The following is a 21,019-nucleotide window of genomic DNA, read 5'->3' as shown; positions in this document are numbered from 1 at the left end:
ATTGTACTGGGTGGCCACGGGACCAGCTGGCGTCAGATCGGTGCCCTGATCCAGCATGAGGACAGGCTGTGGCCAGCGCACGGGAGGATTTGACTGCCTCGGCCGGGACTTGCCACAGCTGTGGGTGGGGATTCTCTTCCGTCAGCGGCAGGGCACCATGATGGACCTTTGGGTTCCCTGTGCTGTTTTTTAGAAACTCCACCCAAACCTCCTCATAGGTTTTTTCTCTTGTGGTTCCTTTCCCTCTAGTAAAGTGATGTGATTTCCCAAACATGTGTGTGTGTATATGCACACACACACACACACACAACTAACGATCTGCTACAATGTGGTGAAAGACAACTCGGCTAAAATGTTCAAAGATCCTGAATAGGCAGTTCACAAAAGAAGACCAAAAAATTGCCAATAAATATTTAAAAAGATGTTCAGCCAGTGGAAATGCATAAACAAGAGACAATATAATGTAGTAATTACATGGATTCCAGAGCCTGACTGGCTGGATTTCAATTCTGGCTCTGCCATTGTCAGCTGTGGAATCTTCGCAAGTTACTCTGTATTTCAATTTCCTCTTACATAAAATGGGAAAATAATAATAATAACACTTACCTTACAGAGTTGTGACAATTTGCAAGATTGATGTCTGTACGGTGCTTAGTACAGCGCCGGACACATAGTAAGTGTGATAAAGTGTTAGCTGCTGTGACGGTGAAGATGGCAGTGACTGTGGTGGTGGTGGTGGTGGTGGTTCTCCAAATTGGTTAATCAGGTTGCATTTCACCAGCAGTCTATGAGTGTTCCCTTTCCTCACATTTTTCCGGTATTATTAGACTTTCAAATGTTAGGCAAATCAATGGATAAAAAGTATAATCAGGTTGTTTCATTCTCATTTTCCTTACTGCTGGTGAGGTTGAAATCTTTTCATAAATTTATTGGCTGGTAGGGTTGCCTCTTTTGTGAGTCACTTATTCATATCCTCCACCTATTCTTCTGTCAGTCTTTTATCTTTTTATTGACTTTTACATTGATTTTTCATTCATCCAGCAAGTATTTGTTAAGAATGTTTTATATGTCAGACCCTGTTTTAGGTGCTAAGAATACAATGGACAATGCTGTTTTATGGATCTTATGTTCTAGTTAAAGGAAGACAAACCAATAAATAATACATTTTTAGCTAGCGATAAGTTCTATGAAGTAAAGCAGATTATTCATAGTAATAGCTAACATTTAGTGAGTGATTTCTCTGTGCCAACTACCAATACTAATGTATTAACTCATTTTATCTTCAGTTTTCATTACACTATTTATTGAAAACTTCATCCTTTTATGGGAGGGAAACTGAGGCACAGAGAGGGTAAATAATACACTAGGAAGTAGTGGAGCTAGGATTCAAAACCAGGTGGTCAGACTCTAGCTACTGCCTGCAGTTCTGTTCTATTCGAGACTTCTGGGGAATGGAAAAGTAGCTCTTCCTCACGCAAGGGTTGGGCAGCTCTGCTTCTCATTATTGTATAAATGCTGTCAGGTATGTCTGGGAGTTTGGACGAGGGGATGGCTAATTCAGTGCTAATTTCTGTAGGTCCCTGTCAATATATTTGTAAAGTTCACATGAGAGAGAGGGGAAAAATAAAACCTTGACAAACTAAGTTAACAAAAATGATTACAGTGTCTCCATTATACCAAATAAGATAGTATAATTTTAACAATACAGGTTTTTTGGGGGGGAGCGGGGGGGGGGGGATTGGTACACACTATCGATTAACTCCCAAAATGTAACTTGACAGAAAATTTCATTGCGCAAGTGTCCAGTAGGTTACAGAATAGGTGATATAAACATTTTTTAAAGAATTTTTGGTGAAATAGTCTGCAATTTTTATGTCTGTATCCACTCCAGTTTCCATGAGTTTAGTTTATCTGTTTTAGAAAAAAATTGATTCACACTCAAGACAGAAATTTCTGGATTCTTCATTGCTAGAGATGTTTCCATCCAATTGGCTAGACATCAATGCCAGTCAGCACCTCTCAGCCTGTGTCCCTCTGGATGAAAGCTTCTTGGGAACTTGGAGATATTTGAAACTGGGTGTACTGGACAAAAGCTCTGAGGTCCTGGGCTCCTAATGGTTTCCAGAAAAGCCATAACCAGCAGCAGTTAAAAGATTGAGGCAGGAGCAGGATGGTTCTCTGGGTTTCAAATCCAAGGGCACGTCCTTGATGGTTTCATTTACTGCCGTCACACCCCCCACTGCCCCCACTCCCCGCACATGACACAGTGCTGAGCACATGGTAGATAAGGCATGATAGGCTGCAGTGGACTTGACCATCCAGGTAGGAGCATTGTAGCTTTCAGAGGTGTGTCACTGCCTGGCAATATGGGATTGGAGCCACCTCAAAAGCCAGGATTATTCACTCGTTCATTCACCAAGCCTTTGTTATAAAAATCTACTAGTGTGATTGCATGGAAGCATTAGAGACCTTAGGGATACAAATATAAATAGTTTCCTTCTGTACACCCCCCCCAGTACCAACACAAACGCACACGGAAATCACGCAGTCACAGTACAGCAAGTTTGCTTCTTTATAAGGAACCAGCCATGGGAACACGGGGGAAGGAAAGCTTGAAATACTCGGACTCCCAAATCAGAGGAGTGGATACGTGCTTATCTGTGGCGTATTTTGCGCTCCAGTAGCTGGCTGTGATATGTTTGTTTAAGCCCAATTGCTAGTCAGATATTTATGGGAGCCCTTAGCCACCAGATGATTTTAAATATAAACATCACAATAGTACAGATTGAGTCTACTGATGAAAATAAACTGCTCACTTTGGGGTGGGAACGCATTACTATTTTTAGACCACCAGGGTGCCATTTGGTGAGGTCTTGATGTTTCTTCAAAAATGAGCACTGCTTTCTATTTTGGAATTAGGAACAGGGAAATAATGAAGCTATAGCTCAAGCTCGTCTCTTAAACAGTTTTTCTCACTGTTGAACATACCTTTCATAGTTTGATGTTATAGAGGAACAAATTATCCATTTTAAATTAAAAAGTGCATGATTTTAATACATGAATAACTGACAGGTCATACCCAGTCTTTCTGACCTGGATGTTGGGTGATAAGCCTGGCACTGTGTCGGTTAGGGTGCCCCAAGTTAGAGGTGGTAAGAACAGCCCCACAGTTCCATTGTTAAGTCAGCAGAGGTTTGTCTCCCACCTACACTACACGCATGCAGGCAGGGGCCTCTGCACGTAGCGGGGCTGAGGGGCACAGGCTGAAGGAGGTGCCATGATGACAGGGCTGCAGGCCTTGGCTAGAAGGGACGTCAGCCAAGAAAAGGCTGATGGCTCTGCAGGCTCTACCCTGGGAGGAGGAGCACAGGTCACTTTGATTCGTCTCCCACTGGCTCAGCAAACTGCCCTCGATGCCCCACTTCAGGAGGGCAGGCCGTGTATGCGTGCGCCGCTCCAGTGCCCGTAGGACAGGGGATTCGGAAATCCTGCTGAGCACAGAGGAGTGTACCACACAGCTGAGTGCCAGAGCCCCAGTTCTCCTCCCGTCTCTCCTTTACGCTCACGTGACTGTCACACTCACAGCACTTCTGACGCTAGATGTGGGGTGGGTTTTCCTAATACATATATGTTTTATTATTCACACATTTTATAGAGAAATGAGAGCTATTCTGTTCTTCAGGAGCTTTCAGTCTAGTGGGGAAAGCAGATAAGAACCCCAGGTTTAGAGAGTGCTGGGTGGAAGGATGGAAGGGTGCCCTCATGGTGGGTCGCTGCGTTAGGGCCACCTGGTTCAGGTTAGGGAAGGAGCAAGGTTTCTCAGAGGAGGAGATTCTTGGCCTGCATCTTGAATGACAAGCAGTTTGCCAGGAAATGAAGGAGAAAAGGGTGTCCCGGAAGAGGAAACATGCTTAAATGTGTAATGAGAACAGTACCTAATATTTGTCGAATGACTTGTTCCATGACAGCCACTAGGCTACACACTTACAGGCCCTGCCTCGTTACGTTCCCAGATGCCTCCCATTTGTGTTTTGTCTGCTGCCTTAAAAATATATGCTGCATAGGACAGGACTTTTCTTTGTTCATGGTTGTATCTTTATGCTCCAGTAACTATTGCTGTATCACAAAGCAACAGCCAGTTAATTATGCTCACAGATCCCGGGGGTTCAGAATGTGGAAAGAGCACAGTTGGGTGGCGTTCTTGCTGGGGGTCTCAGGTGGTTGTGGTCAGATTTCGGCGGGGGCTGCAGTCAGCCAAGCACTGGACGCCCAGGGTGGCTCATTCACGTGGCTGGCTACCCGTCCTGGCCGCTCGCTGGAGCTCACCCCGCGTGCCTACCTGTGGCCTTCTAGCGTGGCACGCGTCTCGCAGTTGTCTGATGAGAACATTTTATGAGAACTGGGTGTGAGCTACGTGGCCTTTTCTCACCTAGTCTCAGAAGTCACATATTGACACGTTTGTTGTGAACGATTGGTTGTGAGTCAGAAGCCGATCTACATTCAAAGGGAGGCAACTTGATTCTGTCTTTCATTGGGAGGAGTCTTTAAAAATTCTGAGGACGTGTTGAGAAGTGCCACAGTCCAACTTCTGGCCAAAAATTATTTCCATTTCTCCCACATGCATAATGCATTTACCCTCCCTAAGGCCCTTCCCCAAATCATACCGTGTTTTAGCTTATAATTAGGCTGAGCCTTGGAGTTCAGGATCTTGTCATCCAAAGCAGCTGTAGGTGTGGGCGAGGCCGCTCACGGTCGGCCTGAACCAGTGAGCTCAGCAGATACACTGTCTGCTTTCCACACACCCGTCGTGAAGCGATGGACAGATGTACGAGAGCCACGGGAGCTATTTCCATTCAAAAGGAGGGAAATAGACAGCACACCCCAGTCTGTGGTCTGTAGCAGTTCTGAAATCTGTTTAGTAACGTGTCACCACTTCCTTGATCCGAGGTCAGCCCTGCTCTGGGAGCTGTTCTCCGTGGCTCCGGCTCTTCCTTGGGGCTCTCGTTGTGCCCTTTGAAGTCATCCTTCTAAACGAAAACTGACTTTGCACCTGAGTAACCTCCGTCTGCTTCTTGCCTATAAGAAGCGGAGGGTCCGAGGCCTCTTTTCATTTTCTGCTCTGTCTCTTCAAGCTGATGTAATTCATTTTAAAATGTCATGGGCTTCCTGTGTTTCAATTTATAATCCACTGCATTAGACAAAAGCCACCCACAAATCTCTTGCCGATAAGCTTTTCTCTTCCTTGGACTCCTGGTGACTTTGCTGTGGGACAAAGATTTTTAGAAGCCATATTGTTTAGAGAGGATATACCAGGCACCTCCTTCAGAAACCTGGAAGGCCTTTCATCTGTTTGGAATGGTCGGTGTGTAGGGCTTTCCAGGGTCCTAAGGAAAGGTCCTATAGGCCACCCTAGATGTGACTTTCAGTCCTGAGGCCATTGCTTCAAATGCAGATTCTTTGCCTTCAGGAAATGCTGGGGATGAGGAACAGTTTTATTGTTTAATCTAGAAATACTGGCTGGGTTTATATGTTTTCCAACTTCCATTCAAAAACTGAGTAGCTCATTCTGGAATCACTCGTCTCTCAGTTACAGTCAGTGGCGAGAAGCCAGCACTTCTAATCCTCTGCCCAGAAGTCTTTTTAGTTAGATCATCAAGTGCATTAGGTACATTTTCTATTTTCCACATGATTGTTGGAACAGTTTTATAAACGTTCCTCTACTGCATAACAAGGGTCTCCTTTCCAAAATCTTTTCTGTATTTGAAAATGAAGAAATCTTTGAAACAACCATTAAATAAAATACCGTTTTCTGTGTTTTTCTTTGAGCCGTCATCAGCAGGATCCTCGAAGCCGTCAGGCTTCTGCTAACAGTCTCCTCAGGTCTTTCCACCTGGTCTTGATACCGGTATGTTGGGTTTTTAGATTTTTGTTGGAACACCCTTCCATTCTCAGATACCAAATTTCTGTTCTGGATTTTATTGCTGCATAACGAATCATCACAAACCTAGTGACATAAAACCATGGCCACGTTACTGCTCGTATGCTCGCAGATGCTGTGGGTACGGAGGTTGGAAAAGGCGACTGACTCGGGGCTTCTGGTGCAGGTGCGCCAGCTGTGGCCTTGGGGATCCTCTGCAGACGTGCCCTAGCTGATCAGACGTGAGGGCTTCCTCCCACGGTCCCCCGTGGGTGCCAGCTGCTGCCCTGGAAGTTCCGCTGCGCTGTCTTCCAGCCTGGTGTGTCCCGGCAGTCAGACCTCTCACACGGTGCTGGCTGCCCCAGGTGGAGCATTCCCAAGGAGCCAGGTGGAAGCTCCTTGACCTTTTGTGACCTCGCCTCAGAAGTCAGTGTCACTTCTATGTTAAGAACAAAGTGACAAAACTGCGGAGATTCAAGGGAAGAGGAGGAGACCCCCACCTCTTGTTGGGAGAAGTAGCAAAGAATTTTCAGACATGTTTTGAAACTGCTGCATCTGGAGTAGTGTCTGGGAAAAAAAGAGCTCACTACGCAATTACATCCAAGAAGTAGGCGTGTCTGCCTCTCTTACTGTATCTGCTTGTTGGTCTTGGGGAAATGCAGTGTGATCCCGCCCCCATAATAACAAATTACGTTAGAATGGGGCTTCTTGTATTTGGAATGTGTTTTTGAAAAATAAGGACACAGCACTTCCCATTGTGCACCTTTTATTCCAAATGAATTAGAAAGCTAAATAACGTTTTTTTCCAAAAGTCATACAGTTAATAGAAAGAAAAGTATAGAAGGATATTTATGTAATTTGGAATAAGGAAGGCCTTTCTAAGCAAGAGTTAAAAGCAAGGAAGTCTCAAGGGAAAATTTTTAAATAGTAGATTCCACAGAAATTTTAAATGTCTCTACAGAAAAAGATACCATAAGTAAAGCTGAAAGCTAAAAAATAAACTGGGTAAAATATATGTAATCTAAATAACAGACAACAAACTAGGCAATGTAATATAACCATACAGAAGTATTTCATGGGGCTGTTGTGAAGATTAGATGAGATGAAAGTGCCCAAGTAAAAATACCTAATAAATGGTAGATTCTATCCATACTTAAAGAGCACCTACAAATCAATTTTTTTAAATATGGCTAACAAAAAGGATATGAATAAACAATTCATGGCAAAATATAAATGATCAATAAACATATGGAAAGATGTGTAGCCTCACTCATTAAATAAAGAAAAATTAAATTTACAATGAGATTTGTTTCTACCTATAAGACTGTTGGGATAAGAAAGAATGTGAACATATCAGGGCTGCCAAAGAAGTAGGGAAATTGACATTCTTATTTACTCTTCTTTGTCCTTTCCTGGTAAGGTTTTTTTAACCTCTGGCTTCTTTCAGGATTTTGTCTTTATCTTTTTGATTTTCTATAGTTTGAAACTGATAGGCCTAGGTGTTGTTTTTTGGGAATTTATTCCACTTGATGTTTTCTGAGCTTCCTGGATCTGTGGTTTCGTGTGTAACATTCATTTGGGGGAAATTCTCAGTTATTATTGCTTCAAATATTCCTGCCGTTCCTTCTTTCTTTTCTTGTCCTTCGGGTATTCCCGTTACCTCTTTGTTGCACCTTTTGTAGGTGCCCCACAGTCCTTGGATAATCTAGGTTTTTTCCAGCCTTTGTTCTCTTCGCTTTTCAGTTTTGGAGGTTTCTATGAAGGGTTTCCATTGCCGTATTCTCAACCTCAGAAATTCTTTCCTCAGCTGTACCCAGTCTACTAGTAAGCCCACTCAAAGGCATTCTTCATTTCTGTTCATGTTTTTGATACCTAGCATTTCTTTTTTTTCCCCTTCGGATTTCCGTCTCTCTTTTAACGTTGCCAATCGGTTCTTCCATGCTGTCTGCTTTGTTCATTTGAGCCCTTAGCACATTATTAATCATAGTTGTCTTAAGTTCCTGGTCTGATAATTCCAACATCCCTGCCGTGTCTGGCTCAGATGCTGGCTCTGTCTTTCCCAATGTGTTTTTGGCTTTTTAGTACGCCTTGTAATTTTTTTCCCTGATCTGCAGACATGATGTACCAGGTAAAAGGAACCTCTGCAAATAGGTTTTTAGTGCTGTGGTGGTGAGTGCTCTGGTGGTGAGGGGTGTGTGTGGGGGGGTCACATTCTGTAGCCCTGTGATCAGGCCCCAGTCTTTAGGGAGCCTGTGCCCTTGCACTGTGAACTCGACAAGTGTGCCTCAGTTTTCTTCTTCCCACCGTAGGCAGCACAGGACGGCCGCAGTGGCTGGAGTTGGGCATTTCCCTTCCCCAGGTCAGTTAGGCTCTGACAGTGCCCCTGAACGTTAGGCTCTGGCTGATGAGTTTCCCCTGAGGGCGGATGTGTGAGAGGAACCGAGTGCTCTGGCATATTTCAGAATGGTTCCTCTTCCCCGCCTGAAGGGATTTTTCTCCAGTATTTTTGTGGGAATCTGATTGGGCTCCTGGAATAAAACTCACAAAAGTGTGACTAGGTCCCCTGGAGTTTTTAACTCTCAGGCTTGTCCACAAGTAGCTTCCAGCACTTGGTCAGTTACAGTTGACGTTTTCCTACCTGGGCGCTAGCTGGTTCCTGTGGTGGTTTCAGCTGGTGAGTCTCTGCTCTGGGAAGCTGTGACTCCCTGCATTCATCTCGCTGTCTCTCCAATCTTGGAACAGTTTGCCCTGTGTCCTTGCCTCTCTTACGGATCCAAGAAGATGTTGATTTTTCAGTCTGTTAGGACGGACTGGTGATTTCCAAGCTCCTTACATGCAGAACCAGAAACTGTCTCATTTACTGTTGGTGGAATGGAAATCGGTACAATATTTGTTAAACTCGTCTTAATCATCTACTAAAACTAAAACACTGCATGCCGTTTGACCTAGCATTTCCACCTTTGGACATATTAGCGTGAATGAACAAAGATGTAAGTACCAGAATATGTTTTGGCAGCAGCATTTTTAATATAGGAATGAAATGTGATGTATTTACATGGTGGAATGCTGTCCAGCTGTTAAAAAGAAATGATGTAGCTCAGTAGATCCTGACATGGAAAGAAAGTTCAAGACATATTGTGAAGTGGAAGGGGGAAAAAAGCAAGTTTCAAAATGGTATGTCTAAGAATCAGTTTTTATTTAAAACTTATTTATAGTGAAAATGAGGGCATGCTTAGAGAAGACAGTTAATTTTGGAAGAATATACCAGAAGAACTATTGGTTGCCTTTGAGGGACAGTGTCATAAGGCTGTTAGTATATTAATGACACTTGTGTCTTCTATGATAAATATGTATTTGATAATTAGGTAAAAATTCAAGAAAGAAAATGGGTAGGGGCCCATAGAGCTAATTGAGAACAATGGAACAGAACTGATTCTTTCCATCATTTTTCTCTGCATCAGGCAATAATGCAATAATAATCTCTGACTCGAAATTTTAGTTTACCTTCTGGGAATACTGTGGTAGGATAGGCCCAAATAAATGGAAAGTTTAAATCTCCTTTGTCTCTTCTGCTCTTTCAGAAGATGACAGCTGTAAGATAACTCCAAACACAAATACTTTACCAGTGAAACACAAGTGTTTTACCAGTGAAAGTTTTTCTCATGTAGAGTTGTTGTTTTTCCCCCTTCCACTGCGCGCCCCCCCCCCCCTCCGGCTCACGCCTTCGTTGCTCAGTCTAGTTGTGTAGGACACAGCTCCCTGGCCCTTGTGTGAATCGAACTGGCGACCTTGGCGTTAGGAGCTCGGTGCTCCAACCACCTGAACACTGGGCCGGCCTAAGTTTTATTTTGTTTTTTTGTTTTGCTTTGTTTTAATTGTTAATCCTTCTTGTAAAAATCTTTATCAGGAAACATTTCCACCTCTGCAGAGAAGCAGTTTCTTTGGTTCTGTTGTGTCAAAATTAGTGGTTTGTTGTACCCACAAGATGTTAATAATGGAATTTTTTACAGCGTGTATCTCTCCTTAAAAGGCTGACCAAAGGTAGCTTAGTGGAGCAATACTGTGAAAACTATTTGACTTCTGTTATAAAATTTGGTTTATATCTACAATTTTCCTGCTCAAATGACGTGTAGGCCCCTTGCAGGACAACTGAGTATAGACTAATGTCCTTCTGAGTTCCTTGTCAGTTTAACTTCCTAATCTGACTAAATTTTGTTTCCCACTTACATACTGTTTGGGGTTCCTGGACCCAATTCCAACATGTGTATGTGTGTTTTGGGGTGGGAGATGGGACTTCAAACACAACACCAAGCGATTTTTGGACACCAGCAGAGTGTTTAAGACTTGAACTCAATCCTGACAGTATCTACTGAGATAGTATTAGATCCCACAGGCTAAGGGCTCAGTCCTGCAAGAACCCTTCCAACCCTCCCACCTTCAGGCACAAGTTGCAAGTCCAGGTTTTTATCTGTACTTCTGACAGACTGGCTGTAAATCAGAGGTTCTCAGGACCCCCTCCATGGGTTCAATTAATTTGCTTAGGGCTGCTCACCGCTCTTACGAGACTACCAGTTTATTATAAGAGGATATAACTCGGGAACATCCGGACAGAAGAGATGCGTAGGGTAAAGCGTGGGGAAGGACGCAGAACTTCTGTGTTCTCTCCAGACACCCCATTCTCCCAGCACCTCCACATGTTAACCGACCTGGAGGCTTCATTACATAGGCATGACTGGTTAAATCATTGGCCGTTCACCTGCCCCTCTCTCCTCCCTGCAGGTCAGTGTGCGACTGAAAGTTCCAACCCTCTGATCACATGGTCGGCTCCACTGGCAGCCAACCCCCCATCCTTAGGTGCTTTCCAAAAGTCACCTCATTAACATAAGAGACATCTTTAAGCTGTCATCACTCAGGAAATTCCAAGGGTATTTTTTTTTTTTTTTTAAAGGAACTGTGAGCCAGGAACCATCAATGAAAACAAAATATATATAAGAAATAATATATTGGGTCATCTGAATGTTTCTTGTAAATCACAGTATCTTACATCCTAACATAGTTTTTCTCCTGTGTATAACGTGTTGTTCTAAATGATTAATTTTATATAATGATTTATTGTTGTTGTTTTACCCCCTGTGAATTTCCTAACAGAAGTCCCAGAGGGGACTTGGGTGCCAAAAAGAAAAAGAAGAAACAGAAGAGAAAAAAGGAGAAACCCAATTCCGGAGGCACCAAGTCAGACTCTGCATCTGATTCCCAGGAGATTAAGATTCAGCAGCCGTCAAAAGTGAGAGCCCTGTTTTATTCTAACCTGTGTGGTTGCTCATGCACGTGAGAGCAGGTCTGTGCAGCTAAGCGCCCTGTTGGATTAGAGGTGTAGTTAGAATTTGCTGTGACTGTACTGGTAGTAACCTGAGGGTATGTACAGTCTTCCGAAAACTGACATGGCTCCCAGGTAACTAAGAGGTACGTGCCGTGCTCTTGTGTGTATGAGGGTACCGCCTGCGTTTTCCCCCTTTCACAGCAAGTTAGTATGTAGATTGTAGTCCTAGGACAAAGTCACATTGTGAGCTGTTAGGTTTTGTTTTTGAAGTTACACTGAATATTTGATGACTTTTAGTTCAGAAGATATTCACGTTTTAATTTTTCTGGGTGTCTGTCTAATTATCTGAATAGCACAACACCATCTGGCAGCAGATTTCAGCAGGAGCAGCCACAGGTAAGTCTTACGTTGCCTTTGAATCAGACCAGTCTTCAGTGGCCATTCTTAATTCCGTTGCCAAGGGTGGGAAATAGCTCTTACTGTTCCCTCTGAAGAAACACCCATTTTAGACCAAACCAGAAGTTGTTGGCTGGACACTGTGTTGGCAGGTTGGTACCTCTAGGGGTGCCCCTTTCTGTAGGGCCAACCCCAGTCACCCTGGCTGTGAACACAGGTCTTGTGTGCTGGGCCCAGGGAGGCACAGAGCCTTCTTGATGCAAGAAACGCAGTGAAAAGGGGTAGAATTAGAAGTATGAAATGGATATATTTTGACGTTTGTAGTGTGTGGTGTAATGGGAAGCGCTCAGGACGTGAGTGGGGAACCTGGGCTCATCCTGGCCCACAGCTCTCGAGCTTGGCCTTGGCACCAGGTGTCCTGCCCCTCCTCATGCCCATTTCCTCATCTGAAAAGTGGGGCGATGCCTTCTCCCCAACTCACAGTGCTGTTATGAGGTTACAATTAGATCATTTTTATTAAATGGTTTTTATATTATAAAGCACTGTCTACATGGCAGTTATGACCCTTATGCAAGTTTTGTGGGGTTTAATTTTATTTTTTCTTGTACAACGTTTGCTTTATATCGCATGAAGTGAATCTTGCAGGTAGTTTTGTTGTTGTTGCCTGTTTTACACATAAGGACCAGGAATCACTGAGAAGGAAAATTACTACCCCCAATTTTCCCCTGACTGCCTTTGTGGGGTGAGAAGAAAATGGAGTCTTCCTCCCTAGCTTTTCACCTTGGTTCTCAGGTAATAAATATTCTATCCACCGGACATAATTTCCAAGGTAACTCATATAAGGTACACCATGAGCTTGCAAGAATTTTCTTTCCGTTTCTAAGCGTTGCTTCATCAGATAAATGCGGTGTCACTTATATGCAGTTGTGACCATCTCCTTGTTGCTTCTGTCATCGCCGTCAGCTTCTACCATCTCTGTACCTCTAGTGATTTTGAGCCCTGCCCCTATTTCTGATCACTTAAAAGAAGCGAGAGCCAGCCCAATCTGGAGGAGCAGTTCGCATTATATGGCAAAGATATTCTTTTCTTTTTAAATTAAGAAAACTCATAATTGTTTCGATGTGGGCTATTCTCCATTGCTTTTTTAAAACTCAGGCTCCTTTCTTTTAAGGCGATGCCAGCTCTAGGTAACACCATAAATTACAGTGCCTGTGTTTAGAGACTATTCTGGTGTACAATCAAGAACCACAGTAAAATGATATTTGCCTACATCCTTGTAGACTTCTTAGTGGTAGAGGACTTAAACATTTTTTTCCAAATTATTAAATTTGGAAAATAATGGGTAAAGAGTACAGTTGATGTACTTATTTCATGAGGAGAAGATATGGAGGAAAGAGGTATACCTGATTCTTACATAGGACTCTAACTGGGAGAAGCTAGTGCAGGGTTGGTATACATTCCCCCCCCTCCCTAATCCTAATTCATTTCTCCCCAGGGGGTGCTGCTATGGAAGGCGGATGGATAGGTTTAAGAATCTATCATAGCTGAGTTTTCCTTACTGCTTTGTCACCATGGATTTGGAAATTGTATTTACTTGAATCCACTTTAGGAAAGCATTTAAGTAGTGAGCATTGGGATGTAAATAGTTCATAAATGGTGATTTCATGCGAACACTACTGGTCAACCTGATGAGGCGCATTAGGTGAAGTAGAAAGCACTCTGAGCGCGTCTTCATGGAGTTGAGATATCACTGGCTCCTTTGGAACAAAGATGCTGATTCATGACGGTTACAAAACAGTTTGAGTTTGGTGTGTTAAAGTGTTAGGGGATTTAAGGCCTATCAGGAAAGAAGCTTACCATGACAAATTGAGTACAGGTAGTGTAGGTGTATTTTTGTAAGAGTGGGTTGTTCTACTTTGCCCTTTTTAAGATAAATGGATGCATGTTCAAGCATTAATAGCTGCAATATGCTGTGCTTAGTTCCTGTGTACGGGATAGGTCTCCTAACAGATTGTGTTATTGGCGGGTTCAAACGGGTGCAAATTTCACTTTGCTGGAAACCAGTTACTTTTATGTTGGAAGTTCAAAAGAGATCTAAACAAAAGAAAGAAAAAAATAAATAGACAATAAATTGCAATAGCAAAAGTATTTTGTTAAATTAGTATGTGTACTTGAGATATGAGCCTTATGATTTAGATTTCCAACAAAATACAAGACAAACAGCTTACAAAAACGGGGGCATTCCCGTGTGGTGCTGTTAGAGTTATAGCGGGAGACTTTAAGACTTTACCTCCAGTTAGACTCCAGCACTTTGTTTCCTTGATTCATTTTAATGGCAAGAAACTTAAGGACCCAGTGAATAAAGGAACCACAGAATGGCCTGTATTAAATAAACCCCATTTTGTACCAGGTCAAGCCCAGTACCCTTCCAGGTTAAAGGCTTTGCTCCAGACCACACACATCATGGTCAAAATTGAGCAGAAGTTCAGAGCTGCTGTGTATAAACCATCGAGGGTCGTTGGTCGCTTTCCTTGGTGCCCATGGTGTGTTGCCATCCAGGAAACCTAAGGGCTCTGAGATTCCTTCTAACCTCTTCTGAACTGCAGTGAAGAGCGTTCTTTGGATGGCATCAAAATTCTAAAACTAATCAGTAATTTTGCATATTGGAAAACTCAACTGATTTCTATGTTCAGTTCTACACACTACTCTTGTGTCCAGGAGAGTCTCATTTTCCATGTAGTATGACATTATCTGAGGGATTTTTAAAAAAAAGAATCTTCAGAGATGACAGGAATATTGGCTTTGAGGAAGGAACTTTAGAACTTAAAGGTACTGTCAATTTTATAGACTGAGAATATGTTTTACTTAAAAAGGAGGTTAGTTTCCAACACTTGGGTTGGGAGAACAGCTAGGGTTGCACAAAGTCCAAATTCATAGAGGAAAGTGCTCGTCCTTGTTGGAAGGTTTGTCTCTGGAGGAGCATCAGCGTGAGGAGAGGGCAGGGTGTGGTCCAAGAGGAAGGCATCCTGAGAGGTTTCCTTTCTTGATTCGCTTCCTTCCCAGCTCAGTACTAAATTCAGGTTTCTTTCTTCTCAATGAACTAAAGTCTCCCTTGGCTGCCTAGAAGTGATGCTAGAAGTGATTTCCTTTGTCCCTACATTGCTGCTGCCGAGCATTAACCCTAAGTGACACCAAGGCTGGTGGCTGACTGGCTGCTATCTGACAGTAATGCATGCATTGCATGTCACGCCCTTTTGCTGCTCCACCCAGACGAGTAACGGTGAGGACCATTTGCAGATGGGTGGGTACCTGCCGCAGAGGGTGGTTTGAGTTCCGTTAGAATTCCCACACTATGAGAACCCCATCAAAACTGTAGTGCTATCATTATCTTTAACATAATATGTCTGCTTATGTTTTAATACGGTCGCATATGAGAGCCCAGGGGCCTGACCGGGCTTAGAGGACTGGTCGTTTTTAGGTGTGTAGACTCCAAGGCAGATGCACGTATCTCTGCCCCAGGTTTTGCAGCAGCGGCACGTTTCTCATAGTTTGTATCTGTCTGTCTTTGCTCTTCTAGAATCCCGCCATTCCAATGCAGAAGTTGCAGGACATCCAGAGAGCAATGGAGCTGTTGTCAGCGTGCCAGGGCCCCGCCAGGAACATTGACGAGGCTGCCAAACACAGATACCAGTTTTGGGACACACAGCCGGTACCCAAACTAAGTGAGCTTCTCTGCCTTTTTTCATTTTTCCTCCCAAAAGACAAGGCTAACTACAAACAAAACACACAGAAGAGACTTGCCTTCACTTATATAACTTGTTTCATACTACAGATCAGAACTGTAAACAACAGTAATACTTTTCTTCTTAAAATAGAAATATTGGAGTATGACCTTGGCCGTCAGTAATAACAATTTTAGTCTAATTTCTAATCCTGTGAAAAATCCAATTTCCCCACACTTGAAACATGAACCGATTAAAAATACCTATAAAAGAGGGAGTCTCCCCCACCCCCTGCTTTTTGGTTCTGAGCTTCATGGAGTTGTTTTTCCTATACATAAATTTTTGGCAGTCTCACATCTCAGTTATTCCAAAAGATAGAAAATTTGCCCTATTAAATTACTGCAGTGGAAACTTTTGTGCTGTTTAACAGTAGCATTCCGAACACTCACCAGTGGTGGTGGTTACTACCGATGCGATAACATTCCAGTATAATCGGGATCGGGATTCCTCTGGAAGGGCCTTGAAAGGGCGTTGGATCGTGTAAGAAGCTGTATAGTAGGCCTTTTGCCTCACTCAGCGCTTTGCTTCTCCATCACTTCAGTTTCGATAAATATCATTTTATTGTTCCTTTTTCATGTTATGCAAAAAAAGAGGATGATATCAATGCCATGTAAATGTTTATAAATGTATTACAAGCCAAACCTGCTGCACTTTGTATTATGTTTATATGAAGAAAGATTATCGTGTAATTATTTCTGTTTTTCTTTCTTGATTGTTCAAGTTCCAGAATACAATATAAAGGATTAATTGCTATCCAAAACTCTTAATCGCCCCGTTATGTACAAATAATCATTTTCATCACATATAAATCAGGGAACAGTCTTTCTCTCTGCCTTCAAAGAATGGTTTTCACACTTTTTTGAACTTACTGCTTGTCTCCCACCTGCATCCACCCCAAAGAGCTTAAAAAGTATGAGCTTCAGAGTGTGAAAGAAGAAAATTTCCTCAATGCCTTTTCTTTCGGGCTCTAGAAGTGTATTTGATAGTGGAGGAACACTCTAGAGTGAATTTACAGGATTTTAAATGACATTGAATTGAATGACCATTAGCTGAAAGGATGCATTTTATTGGTCTGAATGTATTGGTTTAGCTGAATGCCACTTGGCAAGCTGCTGGTGGCTTTTAGGTCACAGCGGGGACGTGGCGGGGAGGGAAGAAAGCCACCTCCAGGGCACCTAACCCCAGCACACTCTCTGGGAAGATAACCCAGGTACTCACCACATTTGGCCCCTCCCCAAACTCCTGCAGGATTTTCCAGTTCCTAGAAGCCCTGGTGAGGAAGAAGGTAGGGAGAACATGTGAATGTCAGAGAGACTGCCTCTGTGTTTCTCTCCAGAGCCATGTCCCAGTTCAGTCTAAACACAGCCAGCTGTTTGCAGCTGCTTGAATGGGATGGTGCCCTGGTGCTGTGCAGACAGACAAGCCCAAGGTCCAAAAGGACTCTGAAGGGTGCAGCTGGGCATCTGGCCACTTCGGCTTACATGAGGGAGGTATTTGTATGGCCATGAGCTGGTAGAGTGGAGGTAAGACAACGGGAACAAAGTCAGGGATTAGAAAGAAAGAAGGGTTGTACCGTGAAGCTGGTGCAACCCCTGTGGCGTCCACTTGTAAAAAGGTCTGTCATGGTAAGAACCTGTACCTGAGGGTCATTTATTTATTCAGCAGATACTTGGGTTCCTCCCCTTCTGGTTTTATTTATTTGTTTGTTTTATTGAGATATAATTGACATACACCATTGTATTAGTTTCAGGTATATAACATAATGATTCGGAATATGTCTGTATTGTGAAGTGATCACCACAGTAAGTCTAGTTAACATCCATCTCTGCAGTTACAGAAATTTTTTTCTTATAATGAGAACTTTTAAGATTTACTCTCTTAGCAACGTTCAAATATACAATACAGTATTATTAAGTATAGTCACCATGCTGTCAGGACTTATTTATCTTATAACTGGAAGTTGGTATCTTTTGACTCCCTTCACCCATTTCTCCATCCCTCCCCACCTCCTGCCTCTGACAACCACCAATCTGTTCCCTGTATCAGTTCTTTTTTATTGTTTTGGGGTTTTTTTGTTTTGTTTTAGATTGCACATTTAAGTGAGATCATATGGTGTTTGTCTTTCTCTGTCTGACTTGTTTTACTTAGCGAGGTCCATTCATGTCACAAATGGCAGATCTCCTTTTTGTGGTTGAAAAATATTTAGCAGATATTTGTTGAGTGTCTGTTATTAAATACCAGGCACTGGGGTACACACCAGGGAAATGGTGGTGGGGAAGTAGGATGAGTGGTGGCCACACAGGGTGGGGGCTAAAGGTGGAGGGAGGATATACACCAGGGGAGAAAAAGCTTAGGTCGGGAAGGACACGGTGAGAAAGCAATGTTCAAGCTTATATCTGTAAACACGTGACCAGCCCCTTGAAAAGCAGGGCGAGGGCCTTGCAAGTAGAGGGAAGCCCCAGGTGGCCCTGAGCCGGGGCCAGCCTGAGGTCATCGTCGTCAGTGTGGCCAAGCCTGGAGGCAGGGTGCCAAGGTGGCCAGGCCAGCAGCAGCCAGTCAGGAGTGGGTTTTATCCCAACCACGCTGGGAAGCTGCAGAGAAGGAATTGGAAAAGGGCACCTTTGTGGAAATCGTAGAGACATTTATGATGTGAACTGCACTGACAGCAGTCCAGGTGGACAGATGTCAGCAGCCCTGACATTAATTTTAGATTTTGCTGGAAGGAGTCAGGGGTCCCTGTAGCCCTTCCCCGCCCCAGTTTTTTGAAATGCAGAGTACAAAAGGAGAATATCTCTAAGGCTATCATCCGGCCTGTGCTGTCCCCAGTGGTGCTGGGCGATTTATCTGTAATCTTGGGGTTGAGATGGAGAAATCAGTGTCATTTCATTGTACACCTTGTCGTTGGATGACAGAGGATTTCTCCTTTTATTGGTGAAATAGTTATTCTCCACCACTATCTTGGTACCCTGTTTAGCTCTAGAGGTGGCTGAAACAATACCGTATTTTGAAAGATTGTATTAAACTAAACATGATTTTGTTTTATGTAATAGACCATTTTGGATTGTCAGCACACTTTGTCATTGAATATTCTCTCTCTGTCTTTCTTCCTCTCTGTCTCTCCCTCTCCAGATGAAGTGATAACATCTCACGGTGCAATTGAAGCAGATAAAGACAACGTGCGCCGAGAACCCTATTCTTTGCCGCAGGGTTTTATGTGGGACACTTTGGAATTGGGTAATGCCGAAGTGGTGAGTAAAACTCTTAAATTCAATACCTGCGTTCACACAGATGGCTTCTGAGTTGGTTCTGAGCACCACAGACAGGACACCTGTTTGATCTTGTAGCTCAAGGAGCTGTACACCTTGCTCAATGAGAATTACGTGGAGGACGACGACAACATGTTCCGATTTGACTATTCGCCCGAGTTCCTGCTCTGGTGAGTCTGGCTGGTCACGTGGGCTGTGGGCGGGCAGGTGGGTTGGCACGTCTCCGTCTGTCCCTGTATTCTTGGGCACTAACTGGCACCTGTTTTCCTTGCCTACATTGATTTCAGGGCTCTGCGTCCCCCTGGCTGGCTTCTTCAGTGGCACTGTGGGGTCAGAGTGTCTTCGAACAAAAAACTGGTAGGGTTCATAAGTGCCATCCCAGCAAACATTCGGATTTACGACAGGTACATAATAAAGCTTACCTGTGTCAGTTTTGATATGTTGCTTTTCCAAGAATCACAATTATAATAGGCTTTAAAAATGACTTCATGCGGGCTGTTGATAGTGGGGGAGGTTGTGTGTGGTGGGGAAAAGGGTAGACGGGGAACTCTACATTCTGCTCAGTTTTGCGATGAACGTAAAACTGCTCTAAAAATTAGTTAATTAATTTTTTAAAGATTTTGGACTGTGAACAACAAAAAAAGGACAACTCTTTTTCTCTCTCTGCCTGTTAGTCTTATACATGCACACACAGATGTTTTATGTATTATACATATACACACGCACATATACATGTGTATATGTATGTAGCAGAATAAACAAAGCTATAAGTAGGTATTTCAGATTTAAGTAAAACATTACTTTAAAAAATGTATTAGGAGGGATTTTAAAAACTCTTTCTACTCGTAGGATAAGTACATTGCATTTTTGCTCTGGGTCTCCAGCCCAGAAAGTGAAAGCTCTGAGGCCTAATAGATCTGTTTACCTTTCAGTATATTGGGTTAGCTGATTTACTGCGAAAAGCATTTTATCTCAAGGAATATTGTATGTCCAACGAAATGCCTGTGTACCTGGAACCAGAGCAAGGAGCTGGCTTTGGCGCTCTCGAGGTTTATTACGGCTTAGAACAGCGCTTGTCAGGGATCCTGGAGACGGCATTACATCCAGAGCAGCATCTTATCAGACCCAGTTATTGCTATAATTGTATACATTATAGGGAAAACACATGGAGAAACTTTGAGGCACATCTGATCCAATTTCTAACTGAAAACTTATAAAAGACCCAAATCCTACAATTTATTTAGAACAAGGGGGTTTGAGTCTCCAGAGTCTAGAGTTGTGATCACTTTGGCAGGTGACTTCGGGGAATGGTGTATCAATCTGAGTTTGTGAAATGTCTAGATGATAGAAGATTTTTTTCTTAAATATTGTGTTAAAGGATGTTTTTCCATTATTCTTTGAAATTTTACAGGTGTTGTCTTATTGTTTTCAATGTTTTCATCTTCTGTTTGTTTTGATTTTTGACATCTTTATTTCTTAGTGTGAAGAAGATGGTTGAAATCAACTTTCTTTGTGTTCATAAGAAATTGAGATCAAAACGGGTAGCCCCAGTGTTAATTCGAGAAATAACTAGAAGAGTGAACCTGGAAGGGATTTTCCAGGCCGTTTATACCGCTGGCGTGGTTCTTCCTAAACCAGTGGCTACATGCAGGTAATAGCAGCACCCTTCCCTCGCATATTCCCTATACCTAAGCACTGAGCCTCCCTGCCCTCTTGCTAGAATGTTCTTCTCCTCACGTGTAGCTCAGAGGGATTTTGGCTCACCCGCACTCATGTAGTTGGTTGGTAGCAGAGATGGAGACTAGAACAAGAACCCCTGAGTGCAGTCTTCCCTCAGTGTACAGCCACTTGCATGCTCATGAGCTGAAGCTCTGTTTCAGTGTCTCTTCCATTTGAGAGACGAGCACTGGCTCTACCTTGAGGAAACCCAGGGCGTCATGATCTTGAAATGTCCAATGTAGTTCCATTTCCCGAACTCCTCCAACACTCAGTCTTACACCGTTCTCTGCGTTCTCTGTAGCGCTATCAGGAATTATTCCAGAAGCTTGATAAGCATCAGTTGAAAAGCCCAGACATACTTGTTCAGTAAGAGTTAGGAGAGGCTTAAGCTCCGTTTTTATGACTCCCCATCTGCTCTTATCAAGATTTCAAACGTTAATCCAGTGAGAAAATTGTTTATCAAATTGTCACTTAACTAACCTGTTTCTCCTTTCATTTTTATTGACTCAAATAAAACAATACTTAAGGTAAACATAGCATGAAAGATAAAACTATAAAATTACTATCTCCTATTAAATTATTCATAAATAAACAGAATAAATAAGACTTCACAGACATA

At 43.0% G+C, this 21,019-nt stretch overlaps 1 protein-coding gene across 7 annotated transcripts in view; it reads left to right on the top strand.

Annotated features, from left to right (window-relative positions):
- NMT2 (N-myristoyltransferase 2) overlaps positions 1–21,019 on the top strand; it is a 53,593-nt gene that overhangs the window by 12,270 nt on the left and 20,304 nt on the right. For 5 of the 7 annotated variants that reach the window (XR_016018099.1, XR_016018103.1, XR_016018101.1 and 2 more), the window contains exons 2-7: positions 11,066–11,201; positions 15,211–15,355; positions 18,545–18,663; positions 18,760–18,851; positions 18,969–19,085; positions 20,162–20,332. Coding sequence is in view for 3 of the 7 variants with exons in the window: in XM_088789005.1 (XP_088645131.1) it covers positions 11,066–11,201; positions 15,211–15,355; positions 18,545–18,663; positions 18,760–18,851; positions 18,969–19,085; positions 20,162–20,332 (780 nt within the window). In the remaining 4 variants the exon portion in view is untranslated. Of the gene's footprint in view, positions 1–11,063; positions 11,202–11,590; positions 11,634–15,210; positions 15,356–18,544; positions 18,664–18,759; positions 18,852–18,968; positions 19,086–20,161; positions 20,333–21,019 lie in introns of all 7 variants that reach the window. The other 2 variants (XM_088789007.1, XM_088789006.1) reach the window with 2 other exon arrangements.

The sequence above is a fragment of the Rhinolophus sinicus genome, chromosome 1, assembly GCF_057876585.1.
Source record: "Rhinolophus sinicus isolate RSI-liver-muscle chromosome 1, RSI-T2T, whole genome shotgun sequence".
NCBI lineage: Eukaryota > Metazoa > Chordata > Mammalia > Chiroptera > Rhinolophidae > Rhinolophus > Rhinolophus sinicus.
This window is presented reverse-complemented; position numbering and strand designations above follow the sequence as displayed.